The sequence below is a fragment of the Ooceraea biroi genome, chromosome 7, assembly GCF_003672135.1.
Source record: "Ooceraea biroi isolate clonal line C1 chromosome 7, Obir_v5.4, whole genome shotgun sequence".
Classification (NCBI taxonomy): Eukaryota; Metazoa; Arthropoda; class Insecta; order Hymenoptera; family Formicidae; genus Ooceraea; species Ooceraea biroi.
Window position 1 is genome coordinate 8442255 of NC_039512.1, and position 12427 is coordinate 8454681.

A 12427-nucleotide genomic window follows, 5' to 3' on the forward strand; every position below is an offset into this window, starting at 1 on the left:
TAATAACAAAAAATTATTATATTTATAAATTTGAATTATATCACGTCCACCAAGTGCATCGTTGCAGTATAAATTTGATCAGCTTAGTGTACGATACTACTGATACCACAATAGTGATGCGACGAAAATTGCCAAACAACGGAACCGAACGGAAAGTATTCCGGTAACGGTGTCGCGCTGACGAATACACGGCAATCAACGGTAAATCTGCGGCGTTGTGTCTCGCTTAATCATATAAATCGCTCGTAACAGACGGCTCGTCAATCCGAGACAAGCAGCGTTAAAGGGCTAAAGGGCCAAAATCTGCACACAGCGAAGTTCGCTTATCGGGCAACACGTATAACAACGCGGCGCGCATCACGCGAGCGGGAAATTCGCGGCCTGTTCATCGACGCGATCCGCGCAAAAGCGCAGCATCCGAGCGTGCATATCTCGCGCGATCGATCGTTCCGGCGTTGCACGTCGCTAACCACAAATGCATACAGAACTTGCGATCCATTGCGTTGAACGTGTGCTCCGCTTCTAATACGGGCAATCATAACGGCATGCTCGCGTCCCGCGCGTACTAAACGGCGCGCAGATTTCACGCTCTCGAGACGCACTCGCGAGGATGCACGCGGGGAATTTTCACATACAAAACAATTTTATTAAATCCACGAAGCTCCCTAAAACTTCTCGACATGGGTTTTGATTTTTTCAAATTTATCACTACTTGCTTGTATATTTTACTATTAATTATTATTAATTTTATTATTAATTGCTGAAATGAAGGAGTTTCCGCGTCTCGATCCGATTGATATGCCTGCTGCGATGGCCATTATACAGCATTCAACAGAATGTGACATGAAACATTGCTACATGGTCATCATCAATATTCCAACGTATCGGCCATCATGTAGCGTACAGGACGCCCCATCACATCCGCGTATAAAATACGCAGTGCAACGTATAACGGCGACAGCGGCAGCGTGACGCATCTATTAACAACGGTCCGCGACAAACAACGTTACTTTCGGCACGCAACATTACCCATTACACGCGTCATAACGGCATCCATGACTTTACGCTCGGGCCATTTCGCAGCGATCCATGGGGCCTGTTAATTCGTGATCCGCTCGAAGGTCCGGCGCGTGAGCGCGTGCGATATTTCCGCATCCGCCAGAAAATCAGCATCCTTTTCCAGCGAGCACGAAAACCATGAATGCATGTCGGGGTGCGCGATTCAACCCCCAATACGTTTACACGCGGCACACCGACACACCGGCGCCGTCGACGAACACGATACGACGTCTGGATGCGACGTGCAATACAGAGCCAACACCGTCGTCTCATCGAGCGCGAAAAGGAGGATCGACGAATACGCGCGACGAAGCGCGCCGCGATGGTCGCCAGAAATATTATGCAGATAAAATATTCATGGTTATCGGAAATCGCGATCGGGAGAACGGTTTTATTTTCCGCGATGAATAGAAATGGTGCCACCCGTGGTCGACCCATGGGACGCAAATTCCTCCCTCCTCCTACTTCAACGATGACACAAAGGAGGACTGCCGGGCGTACTTGATGCACCATCATCGCCTGTACGTGGGAATAATTATCGGAATAATTATCGCGTGTCCCTATAGTAAAAGAAATTACTAATAACGGGTTTAATTATATTATATGATACAATGATTGTATTTGATAATCATTACCATCATGTTTAATCGTCGGTACTTATATAGTTGGTACTTATGTGAGATTTTTTAATTAAATTAATTCTAATCTTGAAAAAAGGCAAGTAAAAATACGCTTTTGTAAAGATTAATTTCCAAAAATTGTCCGTATGGATTACTGATGTATGCCATACATTGTATGGTATGAAGTACTGATGACCGATCACAGAGGCATCTAAGTGCAACAGTTTTTATCTAAGTTTCTAATTAGTGTGTGACACGGTATTTCTGATAAGAAGTAATTTCTGATGCTCATTTTCTACACTACAGTCTGTTGAAATGTAACGTTATTATTCTTGAGTATTACGAGCCGCAATAGTAACTTCTAAGCTAGTTGAATTCATAAACGGAAATATAACGTAAGAACTGGTTATGTAAAACGAAAAAACACGATCTGATTAATTCTTAGCAAACTTCAGTAATCATTCTCCAACTATCGTAGATGCAGTAAAATAAATCTGGCAATTTTCTTTATTTTTATTACAACATTCGTAAACTAGTATTCCTAAAATATCAAAAATTTCTACGCTAATTGCGCTGGTCATATTTGTTATGATGAAAACGCAAAGAGAAATTGAATCATTTTAAAGATTAAGAAAATATAGATTTCATATAGCACAGTTGTAATACCGTTTTATATTTATGCAATAAATTTTATAAATAAGAAGGCCAACTGAATAAGTAATGTTTATACTAACGCTTCACAATTCACGAATTATAATCAATTCGGTCGCTTCTTTTTCACGCAGTACTATAAGGTCCCGCAGATGATTTGTGGAACTTAATAACGGCATGTTGGGTTTAATTGCCATTTTTGTGCGTGGCCAGACCCATGGCCGAAATGACTGCCGAGATTTGATTAAATTCCTAATTTGCGTGGGTGAAATTAACTTGGTCACAGAAATATAAGTTTGCAGAATTAATTATCAAGAGCGCGGAACTCATTAAGGAACTATTGAAATTTTCATTAGAGTACAACTTCTATATTTTATGGCGAAATAATCCTTCCCGTTTGAAATAAAATTAAGTGATACTTCTAGAAGTTAAATACGTCGAAATGAAAACGCAAAGCATAAATATAGATCTAGTGTAGAAATAAAAACCAGAAAAGTGATATATAATATCAGTATTTTTATTGTTAAAAAAAGTATTTTATAGTATTTTATTTTAAAAGAAAGTAACTACATAAAATAAAAAATATAATAAAAAATACATATATTGAAATTTTTTATAGTAATATATCTTTCCTTCCTTTCGATACAAAATTTATGGAAATGACTTTAATATGAAATACACGAAATTTATAAAAGTTATATGAACAATATATGTAAATTTCATAATTGTTTTTAAAAAGACATTATTAATATAATACTCAGTTCGGATAAAGCAAACTATATTGATTTATAAAATATTCATGAAGCCATGCGTTCCCAAATATTTATAAAACCACAGACGTAAAGAGATATTTTAAAATATACCGACCGTAATAATCAAACGAGTTTTCCGAAGCATCTCCCGTTTTTATAACTGGTCGAAAATGAAATATGATTAAATTGCGCTTACGTTACGCGCCGAGTACGATGTAAGCCGGATGTGCCCACAAAATAATTGGAAATATAATTGGACCAAGAATACCATAGTGGAATAATAGCTGTGGCGGCTTCACGTACGTTTGCCCTTTTTACTTTTATAAAACAGATCACACTCCCTCGTTATCACAGAATTCAAAAGTATTTGGAGGATTGAAATTTAATCACTGAATGTTAATAATGCGGTCATACGATAAATTTTAACTTCTCGCGCGATTGATCGCGCCTCAGGCGCTAAATTAAATTCAATTAATCTCGTATAAGTTTGCCACACAGCTGGCCTAAAATCAACGCCCGGTAATTAACTCATTTGCTACCGCGAAATAATTGGATATATAATTGACCAGGAGTTTGGGCGTATATACTGTTACTGTGGGACTGATGGGACGTTAAATAATTCACAAATTTATCAATTAATTACCTTATTTCGTGATAATCCGCAGAAAGCGGAGTATTCGTACAACGACCTACGTTTGAAAATAAAATCCGACGGTTTAACTATTTACAGCTAATGTATTTTACGATTGAGAAGATTTATTACATTTGCCGTATTCGATTTCATTTATGAAGTCCTCCGTAATTGTCATATGTAACGAACGCTTTTTGTTCAACGTTAATTAACGCATTCCACGAGAATGAGAGATAATGAAAAATAGTAGTATATAGTGGTATAAAGGAGCACTGTCTTACACCACTCGAACTGTGCTCGTCTCTCAGGTAATATCACGTGCAGAGGTTCCTAAGTTAATTACGTAATGGGTAGCAGTTGGATTCTGTAAAAAGCACCAGTAACATGCAAATCGCTGGTATAATAATGAGAGCCGGCGGGTAAAACATTGTCGGTACCTCCAGAGCCAGAATGTCTTCTCCATTCCTATTTATAATGCTATTCTCTTTATAAGCGCACAAGTGTGAGAGTGTCACGGTGGTACGCGAATTATCTTCGTTATCACGTCGTAATTAGGTCTTTTGCGCTACTGCCAGACATTTAGTCAGATCTGCAATACTTTATAGATCGGAGCAACACGTTTTGTACGTTTATTGCTCTCTCTATTCATTAAATGTCATTTGAAACTGATGATTATGGTACCTATTAGTTCGAGCAATAATCAAATTGTGGCATTAGATAGAACAAAGTAAGAAAAGAATAAATCTATCTATGCTATTATGAACAGTTATACATTAACAAATACACATACATGTATAAGTTTGAATGCATTAGCAATCTACATTTCGCATTGATTACTAACAAGTTTGATAAGTAATTGAATAGTAACAACACACATTGATTATTAAACTACATATTAGTTATCAAATTTCTATTGATATAGGTGCTATAGATGCATTTCACTAATCATAGTTTAATATCGTCCAATAATCCAGCAAAAATCATCGTTTAACAAAGCAATCAGTATTTAGTTACAAATTGAGTGAGTGGTGAGACTGTGGTTTATTATAATGTATGAGATATTGCATTACACGTACAAACAAAGATATATCGTATCACATCATATCATATCATACACAAGTACTATTTAGTATCACTATGTCATTCAATTGCTTGCTTAAATGAATTTAAAATTATATTATATTTATCTCATTACGTTATAATTTTTGCTATAATCTATAGTAATTGTCTAGATATTATTCTGAAGTAGATTATCGCAGTCCCCCATTCCAGAACTTCTTACATAAATTTCCTTCCCGATTCGCGTTTCGACAAGTCACATGGCATGCATATCACTACTAATGCTGGAAACTGTACACCGATATAGGTCCCACTCACAGCATCCCGGGGCCATGCAACGATTATATAGCATCGGGGTGGTCGCGCTAAGCAGAGGTTGACTTACGGTGCGCGTAGCTTCGTAGTGCGCGCGCGGTAAGCCTTTGATTACGACGCGTCCGGGGAGAGTTTGAATCACGAGGAAGCACGTAAGGTGATATTCCTGAATGGAACGGCCGGAAGTCGGAGCCGTTGCATCCCGCATGAAGGAGAGGGTGTGCACACCCCCACAACATGCTAACCGCACATGTGAGAGAGAGCCACACGTACCAGAACCACCAATTCGCGCTAGGATACTCGCCGCAACCGGCGTACCGCGTCCGGTTTGCCGGTAATGAAATACAGTAACACAATATCCGCGATATACATCCGCGGTGTACCATTACACGCGCAACGAGTACCCGGGCCTGCGGATGCGACGCGCGGCCAAGGGTATCGCATGGCATCTGGATTAATTCGACTTCGCGGGAACCTGCGGGCTCGGCGACGCGACTGTTGCGGGTTTCTTCCGCTGGATCGTTGGTAAAATTAATCATCGCTCCCGCCGCGACGGAAATTGCTCCGGTGGCTGGCGGCTTTTTCACCCAAGCGAATCGATGCCGTTATAGCGTCTGGATTTCGTGACACCCTTTTCCTCGTCGCGATTTTCGCGTCCGTATGTTTTAATAAGTTGATCCGCTCTTTCCGCACGCGATTTCCCGACGTTTTTGCGTGGCAACATTTTTTACGCTTCTCGTCTTTCTCTCTTTTTCTCTCTTCTTCTTTTTCGTCACGTTCTTTCTCATATGTGTTTCTTCATGTCGTTCTTCCGCTCTTCTGCTCGTAAAGCAGAGCAATCTTTTTGTTAATATTGGGTCTCACGCTTTTGCGTTATCTTGACGAATTTTGACAAGATTGGATGGCGTACGTTCATTTTTTATCACACCAACAGACGCGGCGTTGCGCAGATTTATAGTGCAATATTCACTTGCACGCAAACGGCTGGCCATACGGAAGCGCCATAAAGCTAATGATCCCTAAGTGATCCGTGCCACGACGACATGATGACTGTTGTGCTAGGGAGGATGGGATTACAAGCGAATGGAATGGGATGAAACATCCCATCATTATCCAATGATATACATCTCTTTACCGACAACGCAAAATACATCTGTACAAGTACGCACAAAAAGTTTCACACAGCATTGGATGTCACAAACCATTTACATTATCGCTTCCCATTAATCAGCATCGATTGCACAAGTAGCATTGTTGTTAATAAGAAATCGTGTATTTTATATTTGTAATCTTTTTATATTAATGCAGGATGTGATTTGTTTTGTGATAGAAATAATGATAAAACCATCATCGTACATAAATATATTAATAATGCTCGCTAGTTTAAAAAATTTAATGATGATTATTTACTCTACTATTACATCCACATTATCTAAACGTTCACCAAGACTGATTGAGAGTTAAAAATAGAATTTACGTGGGAAAGAACGTGGTTGACAAAAACAGAAAAGGGGACGACAGCTATAATGAAATGATCTAAAAGAAAACCATATGCATCTAAAACTACGAAAAAAGACGCAGTATGCTTGCGTCACACAAACCACAATGTGACAGCAGAAAAAGATTGACTCGAGATTTAATGGTTCTATAAGCGTTAACAAAATTAATCAGAGGAAAATGTTCTACGTAGCTATTTAATGTATTATAAGTAAAACTAAGTTTACGAAGATATTTATGATTTTCTCTATTTTTTTTCTCTAAAATTATTTTTCAAAATCAATGCAAAAAATTACATATAGAAGATATAGAAAATCGAATATATTATTATAAAAGTTTTGGCAAATTTAGAGTTTTTTTTGTAGAGATTGAACGAAACATTGTTTATGTAAAAATGTCTCAACAATTTCTGGATATGTATAATATTAATCCATTATTTTCTCACGTGATTTAAAAATATGCGTTGTAACAGATCTATTAATCCTTTTGTACGCGCGTATGCATGTGATCGCACACGATCGCGCAACAAGAGCAAACGTCAAATGCACGGAGGATCTCGCAACACTACGCGTCAATGCATCTCCATAAAACGAGCACGGGGCTAGCCAAGTCCGTCAAAGCTTTGTTAAACTACACCGAACGCCCCGCCGCGTTAACGTATCGGTATGTTTGGCGTCTAAACCACGAGGCACCGCAAGATCGGTACCGGCCATCCATCAAGCTCTATTCCCGCTGTACAGGATGACCACCTGTATCTCGCTAAACAAGATTTACTCCGCTATAGATCATCCTACGTGATCGAGTGGCCCGTCTGTGTGCTTGATGAAAGAAACAATTAGTCGCCGGATGATGATGGGCCGCCGAGTAACCCAACGAAAGAAATGGATTACGTACGGTATCGCGATGGCCTTGCTGGCTTAACGCCACATTTTCGGGCTCTTCGACACCGACTTATATATATATTAATCTTGGGACAGACTAGAGTCCAGCGTAGCAACCGAGATCTGATTGGTCACGTTGGATAAATCCGTGTTGTGAATAGCTTTCACTGGCTCGACTCTTGAGATTTAAGAGAAGAAATAATCAATGACTTCGATAACGTGACATCTGTCCGATGTAAAAAAGAAATAACTAAAAATCGAATGAATTTTTAAAGCAGTGAAAGAAATCTATAAAATATTTAAATCCTGAAATTCGTGCACTTCCTGCATTTCGTGTACATGTAATTTCGTTTTCCATGAATTTCAGTATATCTGCATAAATATTAAGCACTCTACGTCTCATATATTCTAAAAATATCTAAACTTGTAAATCCTCTTGTTTTACGCACCATGTGCTCAAGTTTATGCAGAATTAATACCAACAAACTTATCAAGCGTCAACTTTGCTAACGTACATAATCAATTTATCACATACACCATCAATTTTCACCAAAGCGCTATTAAATCTTCCATGAAAATCCCTACGTAACTTTATTAATTCCGAGAGTGAGAGATATTCAAACCAGTCGTGATTGTCTCATAATTCTTGGTGTCAAGTATTGTAGAATCGTGTGTAAAACGACCCCTCAATTCCCAATAATGAGCACCATAATGTCGCCTTTGAAACACTTGAGCATAGCATTTTCTTCGGCCATCAAACGTCAAGGCTTAGAGGTTTAAAGGTTGATCACAGCCAACCGAACTGCAGAGTCACCACGCTCTCATAATTCAAAATTCTAGACGACTCGAATCGTCCAAAGTCATGTGCCCGAACTGTGGGGATCCTATGCTAGACTCCCGTTGATAATTTATGAGGTGCAACCCCCGTCGAACTGGTCGTTCAATTTTTGGACGGGCGTGTGGTCACGCGTAATATCGAAGAGATTATACCCACGTCTGGTCGCGCAAAATTACTTACTACGAAAATATTGATCCATAAGTGATACATCTTGCAGTTACACAACAGGCAAACAAGAATTAGAAATCAAGAAAAGACAAATTGCATTCTTTCGTCTAAGAACTTTGATCAAACTTTAATGAATTCTCAACGACGGATTCCTGTCTCAATCATGATATAAGCAGAGTGTACATACTATCGATTATAACGAATGCTTTCCTCGGAATTTCAAACACGAGAGTGCACAGAGTGCATAAGGCAAAGGAAGATCTATGAAAATGACGTTTTATTCTTACTCCTACATCCTCCTCAGGAATCTTTTTAAAACAACGGTTATACAGTATAACATAGTATAACCCGAGGCAATGCGTTTTTATTATATCCGACCATATTTTCCCCCTACCGTATATAGACCGAAGGTAGATAAAACATTATATCGAAGCATTTTTTCCGTGCATAAAAGGGTCATCGTACGCTTTAAATATCACCTCGTGTTCCTTTTACATTTTGCTAGTAAAATAGCGAATACAACAATATTTCCATGATAAAAATAATAATTACCATTTTTCATCGACCTGCTAAATAACTTACTTAGTAAATACAACATGTTTTGTAATTGTTTGATTGCCACGCAGCTATCAGTATTTCCTAAGTGTTTGCTATCTCATAATTCGTTCCGCGTGACGCTAGCTACGTGCAATACATTCTTAAGGTGCACCGCAATTTTTTAACTCTAAAGCATCTAAGCGCACCACGGCGAAGGCAGAGGAAGATGGATGAAAATGAAGTTCTCTTCCCCAAACTTACAACGACAAGAAGCGACTCTAAAGCAACGTTATACGTCACAGCGTGATACACACTATGAGACAATGCTTTTTTATTATGCGCGTTCACATGTTCTTAAGCTTGACGATGCCTCAGGAATAAATAGGTTTTAGATTTTTCTTTATGTCTATGACTCCGCTATTACGCTCTTATTTTATTATATATTATGCTATTAAATTATACTATTAAGTAATATCATCTGGATTTAGAAAGATCAGATGAATATTTTATAAATTAGTATACTATTTATGTATAAAATATGCAGAAAGATTGAACATAACGTAAAAGATTTACTTTTCAAAATTATAAAGGAAACTTTATATTAATATTTTATATTTGTGTATCTTCAAATGTAAATATTTCAAATTTTTCTAGAAATTTATATAGAAAATAAATGAAAGAAGAAAAATGTGAAAAGAGTGCAATGAGGTTTGTGGCGTTTACAAGAATAAACGGATCACTAACTAACTTCCAAATGCTTTTATTTATAGACATCACCGTGCCATTTACCGACCATTTACGCCCTGTTCTATTTCGCATGCTGATTGTATAATTTACGGCATACCAAGAAAGTTAATGCCAGCTGACAGGAAATGAAAGAGCCATGATTCACAACGTAAATTATTTAGAATTGATGTTCCCCAATGTTCCTCTATTCTTGTACATGTGACAAGATTGATACGATATTGTCACATATTCAGTAATCATTACTGATGAAATCTCTATAGAATTTTGACATTTGCGTATGGATGTATTACGAATCACCATCATTACTGCAATACCGTTTAGAGATAAATCATGATTAAACAATGCGTACCTGTTCAATTTTAGACCCGAATGAGTAACACCACGGTCGAATTGCCCACATCAAATCATCGGGAACACCTTTGTCCATTGAAATTGCCGTCATTGTCACGAACATCGTCTTGATTCGTTTCCCAGCAACTCTTGCTCCCACGAGCATCACACAAGAATCGAAAAGAACATGCTTGAGCGCACCTCATCAGTACGAATGCCGGCAATAACGAAGACTTCTTTGGCAAGTAACTGGATCGCCCCCTGCGGATCAATATAATCGATATCTACGTGACCATAGCCTCTCCCGAGAATCCCCATTGCTATGAAATGGGATAAAACTTTTCTCAAGATTCAAGGATTCAAATCGGTATCATAGTAAAAAGCAAAACTGTGTTGTTGTTTTAGTTAAATAAAGAAATAATAAAACTGTGTTTTTCTTTAAATTTAATTCTTAAAAATTTGAAAATAATTAGTATACGTACAATAATTTTAGTACTATGTTATTATACAATTATTAATTTTTAAAAATTTGCATTATATTCTATGTCTAATATTCGAAGGAAAAAATTGTTGGCGAATTATTTCAGAACTATTATATTAATTTTGTGTGTAATAAAGAATGAAAATAAAATTAAAATCTATTTTATATTTATTTATAATCTCTCTCCTACACACACACACACACACACATATTTATATATGTTCTCATGTGATTGTATATAAATTTCCTCATTTTATCTACGATATAAACCATCAAAACGACCTGTATGCCATTGATTGAATATTACGCGTAAATACTCGGATTGGTCCTATTGCTATTCGCGAAGGAGGAAGGAGACTACTCGGTCACTCTATATACGAAAGAATCCAGCGAATTGGGAAGCTATTGAGTGTGGCAGAGTGGACGAATGTAATGTACACCCCACACACGCCTTTCCTAAGTGCCCATACCAGAAGGGTCGTTCACGAATACTGAACCCTTTATCGTTATTGCACGTTCGGGATCGCTTGTAGGTGGCACGTTTGCCGCGTGTTTCCCGGCCGTTCGTCATTTTTAGTGGTCGTCCCTCGGTCGGTGAGGTATTAAATTATATTTCATCGGTGTGATTAACGATCCTCGGATGTATTATTAAAGCATAGGACCGGGTAGGATGTGGAATCCTTGCTGGACAAGACGACCACCTCTCCTCCTCTTCGACCATCAGTGCTTGTACGAGATATTTCTTTCCGTTCAGATCGCGTAACCTTCTGCTCTTCAGAAGCAGAAGGCAGAATAGTAAATGGACAATAAAATGCCTCGCATATCAAAAACGAATAAAAACGATTATCTAATTGTTCGACTCTTTTCTTCAAAGTATTTTATATACATTTTATACAGAAATGCATGTCACAATCTTGAAGAACTTTGAAGAATAATGATATAATAAAAACGTAATTGATAATTCCTTTTTACATTAAACAGGTAGAAATCTAATGTTGAATCTAACTGTTGTAGTGTCTTGTTAAATAGAATTCTTGAACGATTCCTCTGTGGTTACGTAAGCAAACTCGATAGAATGTAAATCATACGAAGAAGGAGTGGTCTTGAGATAGATATTCTTTCCTAATCGCTTTCGCAAACTCTGATGAAGATACTTTGTGTTCCTTCTCGACGTGATTTACGATAATTGATCGACGACAACTAGTTTTTAAATTCACGATCTTCATGAAAACGAAGAAGTAAATCTTTCACAAGAATACGAGTTATACGTACATCAGTATAGAAAAAGAATTTAACAATTCCATGATAATTTGTAGAAGTAATTTGATAATGACACAAATTTTAAGCGTAAATATGCTAGCCTTCCATTTGTCTTAAAAGTTTTATTTTTTGTATGAAATAATTCAGAAACTATAACTTTACGATTTTATATAAACGACAGTATCAGTAAATGCATCAATGGACGAATAAACGTGGCATTAATGGTTTAAGGAAAAACGCGTCATATTTCTGGACAACGTGTTGACATTCAATTTTCTGTAATTTCACCTGGAAGACTCCAACTGTGGCCTGTGGCTGACAACTTATATAGAATTGTGCTTGGGTACAAGAAATACGTACGTGTGGCTTAAATCCTAGCGTGTATTTCGTTACCGTTCAATCGAATGGAGTGAAAATTTGCATTTTACGGAACTTCAAATACAAGAATAGACGTCCACTGAACGTATGACGTATAACTATGTATGTGGTTATTGTTGGCGCAAAGTTAAAGAATTTCAACGGAAGACGTTTTGCGTCTTGTTACGAATTCGTTTATTGTTGTCCGGATAACGTTCTTCTATAAATCAGATGTATCGTTAAC

The 12427-nt window shown here is 37.6% G+C and overlaps 1 protein-coding gene across 9 annotated transcripts in view; it reads right to left on the minus strand.

Annotated features, from left to right (window-relative positions):
- LOC105282411 (zwei Ig domain protein zig-8) overlaps positions 1–10235 on the minus strand; it is a 107687-nt gene extending 97452 nt beyond the window's left edge. For 2 of the 9 annotated variants that reach the window (XM_026971107.1, XM_020032654.2), the window contains exon 1: positions 10105–10234. Coding sequence is in view for 3 of the 9 variants with exons in the window: in XM_020032648.2 (XP_019888207.1) it covers positions 5158–5626 (469 nt within the window). In the remaining 6 variants the exon portion in view is untranslated. Of the gene's footprint in view, positions 1–5157; positions 6854–10104 lie in introns of those variants that run through there. The other 7 variants (XM_020032648.2, XM_020032649.2, XM_020032653.2 and 4 more) reach the window with 7 other exon arrangements.
- Positions 10236–12427: the final 2192 nt, after the last annotated feature.